Consider the following 11,599-nt stretch of genomic DNA (forward strand, 5'->3'; position numbering starts at 1 on the left):
GACTACTTCTAGAGTTTAGGACTAGAAAATTGAGTCTCTTGGACTCCTGTCCTTCATTATCAGATGTTAACCATTTCCCAAAATGCTTTCTGTGAATCAATACTCCAAGATGCTCCCCAAGACAGGGTTCTGTGGCCAAAAACTTTTGGGAAGCAATGCTTTTTATAGTTCCCACAAGATTCAGAATGGATATTAGCATATTTATAAGCCTGGAAAAGTCTCTCAGGGGGTAGAATCAACCAACCAACCTACCCCATGTAGTCAGAATTTCCCAAACTTACCATTTTCAAGAAACACTAATAAAACATGTTTGAAAATTCTAGGTAACCTATTATCTCTTTTTACCAGCCAGGGAACTCAGAGCCAAACTTAATGATTATTGTTAAGATGATACATTTTGCATCCTCTTCCAGTGTTCTCAATTTTAACAGCATTACTGTGTGTGGGAATTTATTTTAATTCTGTCTACGAGGACCTGATGAGGTGGTAACTTGTGGAAGGGAACAGATGGAAATAGGGAAGCACGCATCAATTGTGCCATGCAAATTGACATGGCAAATACTTAAGATTTAAAAAAGTTTTGGTGTATTTGTAACTTTAAATGAGGGCAGGCCTCCTGCTCCTTTCATATGTAAACTGCTAGATGAACAGCCTACAGCTGACTTTACTTATCTGTAATTTAAAAATCGGCCCTCCCTCTGCCTTCCTTTGCCCCTGCACCTCAGAAATTCTGATCCCAAATGGACTAGTACCATCCAGGCTTTCAGCAAATTTTTAAAAATGTTAAAAATGACTGATGCTTATTAATTAAAGTGTTTTGTGCTCAACTGAGGTACAGCCTCACATACCTCAAAAGATGTGATGCAGGCATATGGACATTGCCCAGGTATGTTCGAGCATTTGGGGGGCCTTAGCATAGAATATACTAGTAATGCGATCCTGGGCCAGTTTCTTAATCTTCTTATGCCTCAATTTCCTCATCTCATAGGGATGTTGTATGCATTAAATAAGTTAAAATGTGTAAAGCCTTCAGAAGAGTGTCAGGCAAAAAGCAAGCCTCGGTAAGAATTTATTATTGTTATTGGGTGATAGACAAAGCCTTAGAAGTGAATGTGCTCACTGAACAAATAAATATTGACTACAAAGGTCAAGGCAAAGCCTGTGGGGTCAGGGAAACGGGACGAACCAATCTAGGATACTCAGAAGGATCAGTCTAAGAGGTAGAAAACCTGGGAAAGTTCTGGTAAACACCAGAAATATTACTCTCGGGTGCTGGTGGTCAAAATATGGACTACAGATAGAGTGGGGGAAACAGTTACTGGAGAGAAGGATTTCCCACTCTCCTCAGGTTTGTGGGTTCTCCACATTCTATGTTTTCTTCTTTTATGCCCAGTAAGATTCGAGCTCACTCTGAAAGCTTTTCCACACTTGTCACATTCGTAAGGCTTCTCCCCGGTATGAACTCTTTTATGTCCAATCAGTGCTGAGCACTGCCGGAAAGCTGCGCCACACTCATTGCAGGTGTACGGCTTCTCACCAGTGTGGATTCTTAGGTGCTGCCTCAGGACCGAACTGTGATGAAAGGCCTTTCCACACACTTCACATTTGTAAGGCTTCTCTCCAGTGTGGATTCTCTGATGGTTGGTCAAGTTGGACTTCCCGCTGAAAGCTCTGCCACACTCTGAACACTGGAAAGGCTTCTCTCCAGTGTGGGTTCTCTGATGGACGGTGAGGCAGTGCCGGTCCTGGAAGGTCTTCCCACATTCCTCACATCCGTAGGGCTTCTCCCCGGTGTGTTCTTGCTCATGAGCCCTGCGTTTACAGTTGTGACGAAAGGCCTTGCCACACCTTTCGCACTTGTAGGGTTTCTCTTCAGCGTGGATTCGTCTGTGCCTGGTGAGCTCTCCTTTGATGCTGAAGGCTCTGCCGCACGGGGGGCACCTGTAGCTTCCCTCCCGCGTGTGGATTCTTTTGTGTTTGCTCAGGTCTGAGCTCCGATGGAAGGCCCTCCCACACTCGCTGCACTCGAAAGGTCGCTCCCCAGTGTGGATTCTCGTGTGTTTTGTGAGGTCTGAGCTCCCGCTGAAGGCCTTGCCACACTCCTCGCATTCATACGGCTTCTCCCCAGTGTGGATTCTGCTGTGGATGGTGAGGGAGTGTCTAAACTGGAAGGCTTTCCCACAGTCGCTGCACTCGTACGGCTTCTTCCCCGTGTGGATGATCTGATGCATGCTGAGACAGTTCCTGGTTTTGAAGGCCTTCCCACAGTCACTGCACATGTGAGGCTTCTCCCCGCTATGGATTTTTTTATGTCGGCAAAGAGCTGACCTGCTGTTGAAGGCCTTCCCACACTGGGTACAGCTGAAGGGTTTCTCCCCTGTGTGGATTATCTGATGCATATACAGCTGATTTCTGGTCTTGAATGCTTTTCCACACTCATTACACACATAGGGTTTCTCACCGGAGTGAATTCGCTCATGGAGAAGTAGGTCTGAATGCCAAGTGAAGTTTTTCCCACACTTGGCACATGTGTGGAGTTTCTGTTCTGTAGGAGTGCTATTACATGGAAGACATTTTGATTTCGGGCTGAAGTCTTCTCTAAGTACCTTCTGTGTATTTCCTTTCTCGATGGTCACTTCTTCAGAGCCTTCTTTCTCTTCTCTCGGTTTCTCCCTTGTGGGCATTTCCCACTGATTCTCTAATTTGATTCCCTGTACACAAACGTCTTCAACCTCAGGACCCTGAGACGTAACTTCTGGGAGGCTTTTAAATTTCACCCAGCAGGATTCTTCATTTTCAAACACTTCTTGCTCTGAACTTGCTTTCTCATTCTCAAACGGTATCTTCTCAGTTGACACTTAACAGAGAGAATAAGTATGTCAGATTCTTTCTTCAGAAGAAAGAAAACATGTGAGATGGGGGAGGGGAAGCAATGTTAAGCAGTTTGAAGAGTAAATGACTTTTCCATACCTGAAAAATTGCTAACATTGTGGTCCACCCTCCCACAGTCCCTTTTTAAGGAACCACCTACCTTGCTCCCAAGAGTGGTCCTTGGAGGGCCGTATTTCTGTGGGGCGACTACCCACCCAGGTAGGGCAGATTAGGTCTGGGGACACCTACCTTAACCAGGTCAGCTTCCCTCTCCTTGTACTCTGAAATCGTGATCTGAGAGCAGGTAATGTCAGTATCTGAGGGTAAGATCTTCAGAACTTAAATCTGAGGATCAGTGGAGGTGGGGGGTATATGGAGCAGGGGAGGAAATGATTGGTCATATGGCCTGGGAAGCACAGAAGGCCAATCTGCCAAGAAAGAAGAACCAAGCAGACCCGAGGAGAAGCAGAGAAGACAGTCCGAGGGCACTGATGGCGCCCCGTCCCTTCTGGAGCCTGATGCATACCTGCCTTTAGGTTCAATGACCCATCCCTGACCTTTATAATAAATTCTTGTTCTTTTGCTTCAGCTGGCTTACTTTCTGCTCTTTGCATTCTGACAGTACAACTCAACCTTTTTCTCTCTTAACCCAATTCCTTCCTCCCCATTTCCACTGCCCATGCATTCTCTCTAGCTAACTGCAATGAGACACCTAAATGTCCTCTAGACTGGCTTCCCTCTAATTCATTTCTACGCCGCTTCCAGATTCTTCTTTCTAAAATAAATCTGATCATGTCGCTTTCCACACTTCAGTGGTACTTCACAGTCAACCAGATGGGGAGGGCGCAAAGCACAGGGTTCAGAGCGCTGGCTCTGGGATGAGACTCTCTGCCTTCAAACCTGACCTCTGACACCCACAGCTGTGTGAATCTGGGAGGATGACTTAACTTCTCCCTGTGCCTCAGTTTCCTTATCTATAAAACAGGGCCTCGCTAATTAAATGAGTTACTATATGTAAAGCACTGCCACACTGAAGTATTTAATCACATGAGCTGTTATTACAGGAGTCCTGCTGAAGGCCCTCAGTCTGTAAAAAACTTCAAATCACGATCCTGCCCTTGTCCACTGCTCCTGTACCTCCCCTACGCACGTCGCCAAGTCCTCTGCTCTGACCATTTGTTTTTAAAGTTTATGTTCTTTAACTCAATACTTTCTTGTGCATTTCTCTCTCTGCCTAGAATGCCTCTCCTCTTCAATGAAATGATCTCACTTGTTCCTCATAACCTCAGCTCAGCCGTCTCTGTTCCCCCAGGCCAGGTTTCTGTTTTTATATATGAGGGGGGTGTGTGTGTGTACACTGTCACCTCACTGTACTCTACTCATTTACTCACGTCTTCCCACTAAGGAAGACTAAGCTTCCCGAGGGCAGGGCCCCTATCTTATTTGACTCTGTATCCCTAGTACTTTGTGTAATGCCTGCTATATAGTAGTTGCTCAAAACATGTTTATGGACAAAAAGGAAAGATGAAGGAAGGAAGATACTGCAATAGGGTAGTTGGAGAGAGCATACAAGCAAAGGAGAAGAGTAAAGAAATATTTGGAAGGATGAACTCAGAGAACAGTTTGAATGAAGAACTGGTAATATTTCATGACTGGCTGACTACACAGAAGGATCAGGAGCAAAAAGAGAAATGTAGAACCATAACAGAAATAGGGGCAGCTGGATGAAGAGAACGTCTTGTACGGACAGATGAGTTTGACTTTGGATATGGTGCTTTTCAGATGACAGTGGGATACCCAAACAAAAACCAGGAATAAGAAATAGGAGACAGGTAGGTCCCAGGAAAGGGGTACGATGAACATTATCAATGTGGCAGGCATCTGCATCAGCGCTGAGCGCTGAAGCCATGAGGGAAGCTAACTTAATAATCTGACCTAACAGAGAAAGGCAATGCCCAGGTCCACGACTCAAAACGGGAAACGTCTCCAAGAAAAAGTGGAGGCACGAGTGTGAAGCTCTCTGAGGACCAGAGTAGCAGATACTCAGACAAGAGACGAGTCCTCTGAGCTTTTTGAGAACCAGATTTGAAGAGCCTATTAGACAGGATGCAAAGAACCAATCAGATAAGGACAGAATGACTGCTCCAGTGGTTTGTCTTTTCTCTTCCTCAAGGTTTCTCAAGTGGAGTTCCCCTCTGGCTCCTTCAGGATGGCACACTCTATAACGTTCCATTTTATCCCCTGGAAGACAGGCTTCTCCATCACTCACCTGGGCAGGAGCAGCTCAGGGGCTCCCTGTCCTGCAGATCCTGCACACAGGGCTCTGTCCCTTGCTCCAGGTGGGAAATCAAAGGAGGTTTAGGACATGGAAATCCTGGTTGTAGAGAAGGAGTAAGACACCATGTGAAGCAGTGCTTAGCCCCAATCCCTCTATTTGCATATGGAACAGAGAAGAAATGCCCATTTGGGTCGAGGAAAAGGATTTAGGGGTCCAGGAACATGTAAATGAACATGTTTAGGGTTGCCTTTCTCAGGAAAGTCACTCAAAAGGGCAGCAAGGGGATTCTGGGAAACTGTCATTTGGGTGTATTTCCCTCTTCTTTCTGGGAGGATGGGAGTCTGTATGGGAGGCCACCTGTTTTGGGATCTGAAGACAGGCAGTCATGGAAAATGAGAGGCTTGGGGAAGCAAGGACCAGGGAGGACAGAAGCTAGCGGTCTCCTTTTCACCCAGACAGAAAATAGCAACAAGGTAGCCCAGAAAATCCTCTTGCTGCATAACAGATCCTGATAAAGAACAAGTTTCTCACTTTCAATGAGACCTTAGATTGCATAAATAAAGCAATTTAAGGAAGGGACAAAGTATGGAGCCAGTGCAGAGACAGCCCTTACCAAGTGACTCCAGGTTCCCGTAATTTTCCAGCATCACTTCTGCATAGAGGCGCCTCTGGGCGTGGGTTAGGCACTGCCATTCCCTGGCTGTGAAGGTCACAGCCACGTCCTCAAATGCCACTACCTCCTGACACGGTGGGTACCTGCTGTCCTGCAGAAAACCCCACAGCTCTCTCAGGAAACAGACGCGGAAGAAAGGAATTTGCAGGGAGGAGGTTTACAGAAACGAAGCGGTGAAAGGGAGCATGGGCTTTCAGAAGTGAAAAGCAGTGAACGAGGAACAATCCACAAGGGGCTCGACATACACAAAACGTCCCTTAGGAGAAGGAGCACCTGGATCTGGGAGGGGCATCGCAGGGCCACGCGGTGAAAACGGCCCTGCTTAGGCGGCAAGGACACATTTCAGGAAGGGTGGAGGGGCCTCAGCTCACATGGGCCGGGGTCATCAGTGAGAATGCTGCTCCCGGCAGGTCTCCTCGGCGTCCATCGTTGGCAAAGACAGGATGCGGGGAGGGCGGCAGAACTGAGAAACAGAAATAAGCCAAGAGCTGATGGCACAGCTTAACGAAACCCTCTGTTCACCTTCTCTTCCCAAGTGCAGAGCTTCTGCAGCTCTAACCTAGGGGTCAAGTCTACTTCTCTCATCTCCGCACCCAGTACTGCGCACCAGGCCCTGGCACCACAGCTGAGCCAACTCTCCTCCTTTCTTCCCTCACCCCACGTGATTCTCTGGCTTGTCTTCACCTGGAATTACCTTCTCCTCTCCCCAAACAAAGCAGGTAAAAAAAACCCCAAAATTACTGGCTCTCAGTGTCTACAGTGACCTTTCTTTCTGTATTCAAATGCTGAAGTTGTTTCCTCCAGAATGACTCTGGAGGGGAGGGTTAGGCAGAGAGGTACAGAGCAGAAATGTCCAGGGCTGTACGCAAAGCTGACTTTTGTAGGTAACTTAACTGGCTGGTCTACCACCAGTTTTATTAGAAAGAAATTTCATTTGTTCTTTTTAGAGAATAACTGTTTTCCCTTGTAATTCAGTTTTCTACTACTAATTTCCTAGTACTAAACTATCCTTCCAACACCAATGTACACAACACACATAGCATTTTAAGAAGATAAAGCAGTAGTAAAAGTGGGAAACTTTGGGAAAAATAAAGGAAGATGGGGAAATGTGAGGCTAGGCTTTAGAAATGCTTTTTGGTGGTATCTGTGAAGAGGAAAGTAGTTAAAATTTGTCTAAAAGAGGCTGGTGGAGGTGGGACCTGAAATGGTAAGTTAGCAGTTCTAGGGTCATAAAATCAGACCCACAAAGGCACAGGCTCTGGGACAGAGGGTTAGGTTCGCCCAGAAGCTGGCTTTTTAGTGTACACTACCTGCCCCCCCAAAAATGAAATGTATCTGTAAGTATTTTCTTGAAACTTTCAGAGAAATGCAGAAATTTCCACCGTACAAGGAATCATACATGAAAATTAATAACATAGAATATATTTATTATAAATTTGAGAGGTATAAAATAATGGCTATTGCTTAAATGGGTGCTTATTTTGTTTCATTTTTGTTAAAACTATATAAAAACAATAAAAAGCAAAGCAAAACAAAAAAACTATATACATACATTCTTATGGTTTGAATCTGACTTGAGTCTCCCAGTTCTCTTTTTCTCAAAAGGTTTTATGTTCATCTGCTTTGGATCCACTCCCATCACCCAGGTTTTCAGTACCATAAAGTCTAGAGCTACCTAAGATTTAATATAAATTAATTAACCTCATCCCAGAAGAATGTCTGCACATTGCTTTAACAGACAGTTTCATGTTGTTTGAGTGTGTAGCCCTTTTCCCAAGTTCATCTTTAACTTGAAGGCAAAAGCTTACCTTTCAATTCTGCAGCTAAAAAACAAAGCTTCTCCTTAAGAATCATTATGAGTTGACAAAAATTTTCCCAATTTGTAAAGAAAATATGGTAAAAATCCAATTGGGATGTATCTGAAGAAGTCTGAGTTATATAGGGATACACATTTGTTAAAACTCATCCAATGGTACACCTGATTTGTACATTTCACTGCACATAAATTTTACCTTTAAAAATGTATGCAAATATTAATCTCAAGGTACTGTTGTTTCCAACTTACTCTGAGATGCATAAAAATACCAGGATGGATTAGTGGACAGAGAAGGACAGAGAGGGGATGTGATAAAGCAATAAAGAGCATATTTCAAATGTTAACTATAGAATACAGGTGACAGAAAAATGGATGTTTACCATACAAATATGTTTTTCTATATACATGAAAATATTCGTAATAAAATGTTGGTTGGGAAAAAAGTCCAACTAGAAGGTTTATGTTTATTCATGTTATAAGGCAAAGAACTGTTATAGATTCTTACCATGCAGAACGCATGTCTGCTGTGAGCTTGTGCCATCACTTTGGGGCTTTTAGAGTAAGGCAGTGGAAAAACCAAGTGGAATCCACAATAACTGAGATGCAGTCTTGTCATGGTCAAAAGCTAAGCACAGCCTAGACCAAACAAGAGTCTTCTTGGGAAATTTCAGAAGGAAAAAGCCAGTTTGTTTCTCGGGGTTTCAGTAAAACTGCAATGATAGCTTTTGTGGCTAAAGGCCAAGAGGTATGCTCAGAGATGTACCTACCAGGTGCAATGGATGTGTCACGATGATGGGAGAGAGTGTTGCTGTGGGGGGAGTGGGGGGTGGGGGCGGTGGGGTTGAATGGGACCTCATATTTTTTGAATGTAATTTCTAAAAATAAATAAATAAAAAATAAAATTAAAAAAAAAAAAAAAAAAAGGCCAAGAGATGATTCTAGGACCTTAATAATAATAGATGACTTTAAGCAGAAAGAAGAGTTGGACTTGGGCATGTATTGAAGACCCATTAAGAAAGCATTCTTTTGCTACTGCTTTATCTTCTTTTCTATTGCCCATGCCTAGTTCACACATTTTTTCATAATTCCAAAAGGGTCTACGGAAAATGTTATACATGCATACTCACACAAATTTTACATGATGGTAAACCTGCAGTTGGGTAGGAGTTGCTACTAAATTCTATCACACATTTTTTTATGTATAAATACTTATGTACACATATGTATACTATTATACATCTCAGATTATACACATGGTAAATGATTAAAGGCATTCAATTTCCTTGATCATTTGATTAGTAAAGTCTTTTTTTAACGAATCTTTATTTTTCTTAAATTTGATTTAAGATGAGGGCATAAACTGAATTCAGTTCCTTTCGACACTGACTCAAATCTACTATACAGCTATGCAACAGAGGGCTAGAAAAGCTCAGTAATGAGCACGAAGGCCTCTCCCCTCATTCTAAGTTCCTACTCCATTCTCACCTGCCATGGGTGCCACCACAGTACCTTGTGGGCCTCACCTTTGTCCTGCAGGAGCTGGATATCACAGATCCAAAATGGGTGGCTTGGTGGTCCTGGGTGCGCACCTGACAGCACGAACTATTGCAGGGCACAGTAAGAAATCAGGGAGGTTAGGGAGGCGAGGAACATACACAAAAGCTGCAATGACCACAAAATTTATTCACAGAAATCATCTCCCAGAAATTCCAAAAGGGGACAGAAAATCAAGGACTTATTTCTTAATGTACCTTATGAAAAATGGAATGTATCCAATGACAGGCATTCCTCGCTTAATTGCACTTTGCTTTACTCCATTTTGCAGATATTGTGTTTTTTACAAATTGAAGGTTTGTGGCAACCCTGTGTCAAACAGTCTATTGGCACTGTTTTTCCAATAGCATGTGCTCACTTAGTGTCTCTGTTACATTTTAATTAAGGTATATACATTGCTTTTTAAAAAAAGACATAATGGTATTGCACATCTAATAGATTACAGTATACTGTAAACATAACTTTTATATGCAGTGGGAAGTAAAAAATTTGTGACTTTATTGCAAAATTCACTATATTGTGGTAGTCTGGAACTGAATCCACAATATCTTGGAGTTATGCCTGTGCTTTATATAACTACAAAGCCCTAATGATCACCAGGCCACCCAGGAAAATAATATCCAGAAGGAAAAGACATCCACAAGGTCAATCAAGGTCCATTACCACTCCCACTACTTTCTTCCTCTCCTGAACTCACTTCTCCTTCTTCCTTGGGATGTATGGTAGAACCTTGCTCTTTTACCTGTTGCATGTTTTCACCCAGCTTTCTTTTAGTCTTCTAGCACTATCCCGGTTTCTTCTCTGCTGGTCAGATCCAATTTCCAAAGCCACTTCTGGCTTTGCCCCGACAACAAGTTTTGAAGCAGCTCCTGAAGACCCCAGCCTCCTTTGGGGCACACAGATCTTGGGGTTGCTGGCTAAAGGGCCTTTTGTGATCTGCAGGGCAGCTTCTGCTTGGTTTGATGTTGTCAAGGACTGCCCCAGATCTGGGGTTCAGCAGCAGCATTAAGCCAAATGTGATCACATACCTTGTTATCCTGTATATTTGGCAAAGGGAAGAGAAAAGGGAAGGATGTGACTACAGTAACAAAATAGACTCGCTAAGGAACTGAGGCATCTATGGGAGAGGAGGGAGCACAGGAAGACAAACTGAAAACGTTAACATATCCAGAATACACCCCTTCTCATTACCTCCACTGGCCCAAGCCTCTCCTCTCCTGCAGTAGCCTAGCAGGTCTTGCTTCTAGCTTTGCCTTCCTCTTGCCTCAATTCAGCAGTCAACTTTAAAAATTTAAGCTGAATCATTTTGTCTGTCTGCTCAAAACCTGCCAATGGCTCCATCTTACTCAAAATAAAAGCTGAAGTCTTTACAGTGGCTCTACCGGATGTGCCTATTACCTCTGAAACGTCCTTCCTACCATTGTCTCCGTTATTCAATCCTCTTCAGCTACACTGATCTTTTTCTCTTCCATTTTTGGCACATATCCATCTTAGGGCCTTTGTTGGTTGTTCCTCAAGCCATCCCCCTGGCTCCTTATCTTGCCCCTTCCAGGTGTTTGCTTCTATGTAATCCTTCCAAGGCCTGCCTTAAGCATCCTCTTTAAAACTGCAGTCACTCCCTCCTTCCAATCTTGATCGGCCTTACCTTGCTTTACATTTCTTCCTCTTTTTTGTAAAGCATGTTATCACTTTACGACATGTTCCACAAGCTGCTTTTGTAGCATGTCTATTGTTTATTGTCGATCTCCCCTCACTAACAGGCAGGCTCCGTGAGAGCAGGGATGTTTGTCTGTTCACAGCTGTAGTCCCGAAGCCTAAAACGGTCCCGCCAATAAAAGGCGCTAGATTAAAAACTTGCCAAATGAATGAATAAATGACTGGATGCTGGAGAGAAGAATAAAAGGGAAAACAGGGCTAAGGTCCGCTGGGAGAGAGAGGGGCGCGCTGGAGAGAAGGCTAGTCTAGGGCGGGAACCCGCAGTGGGCCGCCCCCAAATCCTGCCGTCACGACGTCCCGGGCCCGGGAGGAGGAGGCGGCACCTGCCCCTGCCCCTGCCCCTGCCCACCCCACTCGGCCGGCTCCGCGACCCCCGGCCGCAGAGCCCACCCGCGCCGGCAAAGACGCAGACCTTCCTTCCGCCACTGTCCCCCAGAAACAGGAACTAGACCAGCTCCACTTCCTAGTCCGCCAGTAGTCACTTCCGCCGACTCTCTAGGAAATGCCTCAGCTCGCTGGTGGAGTCCCTAGACTTTTCCAGCCCTCCTTCGCGTGTGCTCTCTAGGAGTTTGCACGAGCTAACGAGGGGAAAGCCGCGCTGCTGCAGAAACGTTGCCTTACTGGCCCGTTATCATAGGGGGAAGGCTTGATTGGATGGACAGATATTAACCAAGAACACTAAATAATTGAA

At 44.5% G+C, this 11,599-nt stretch overlaps 1 protein-coding gene across 4 annotated transcripts; it reads right to left on the reverse strand.

Annotated features, from left to right (window-relative positions):
• Positions 1-1,052: 1,052 nt before the first annotated feature.
• Positions 1,053-11,388, reverse strand: ZNF311 (zinc finger protein 311). 4 transcript variants are annotated; one of them, XM_058285459.1, is made up of 8 exons: positions 11,321-11,388; positions 10,838-11,076; positions 9,935-10,229; positions 9,162-9,240; positions 6,194-6,285; positions 5,763-5,913; positions 5,141-5,245; positions 1,053-2,857 (listed from the first exon to the last, which is right to left on the reverse strand). In XM_058285459.1, the coding sequence occupies exons 3-8, from the start codon at positions 9,941-9,943 to the stop codon at positions 1,260-1,262; spliced, it is 2,034 nt and encodes a 677-aa protein (XP_058141442.1). In that variant the 5' UTR covers positions 9,944-10,229; positions 10,838-11,076; positions 11,321-11,388; the 3' UTR covers positions 1,053-1,259. The 4 variants fall into 4 exon arrangements, with proteins under 4 accessions (XP_058141442.1, XP_004447450.1, XP_058141443.1 ...); XM_004447393.5 differs by having other exon boundaries at positions 6,096-6,285; XM_058285460.1 differs by having other exon boundaries at positions 10,838-11,006; positions 11,321-11,381.
• Positions 11,389-11,599: the final 211 nt, after the last annotated feature.

This window comes from Dasypus novemcinctus, chromosome 22 (genome assembly GCF_030445035.2).
Source record: "Dasypus novemcinctus isolate mDasNov1 chromosome 22, mDasNov1.1.hap2, whole genome shotgun sequence".
NCBI classification, from domain to species: Eukaryota; Metazoa; Chordata; class Mammalia; order Cingulata; family Dasypodidae; genus Dasypus; species Dasypus novemcinctus.

Excerpts from the sequence above, each read along its gene's own strand:
- ZNF311 (XM_058285459.1), bottom strand. Across the intron at positions 5,914-6,193 it reads CACTGATGACCCCGGCCCAT|GACAGCAGGTACCCACCGTG; the intron begins GTGAGCTGAGGC and ends GGTTTTCTGCAG. Across the intron at positions 2,858-5,140 it reads CCTGAGCTGCTCCTGCCCAG|TGTCAACTGAGAAGATACCG; the intron begins GTGAGTGATGGA and ends CTCTCTGTTAAG.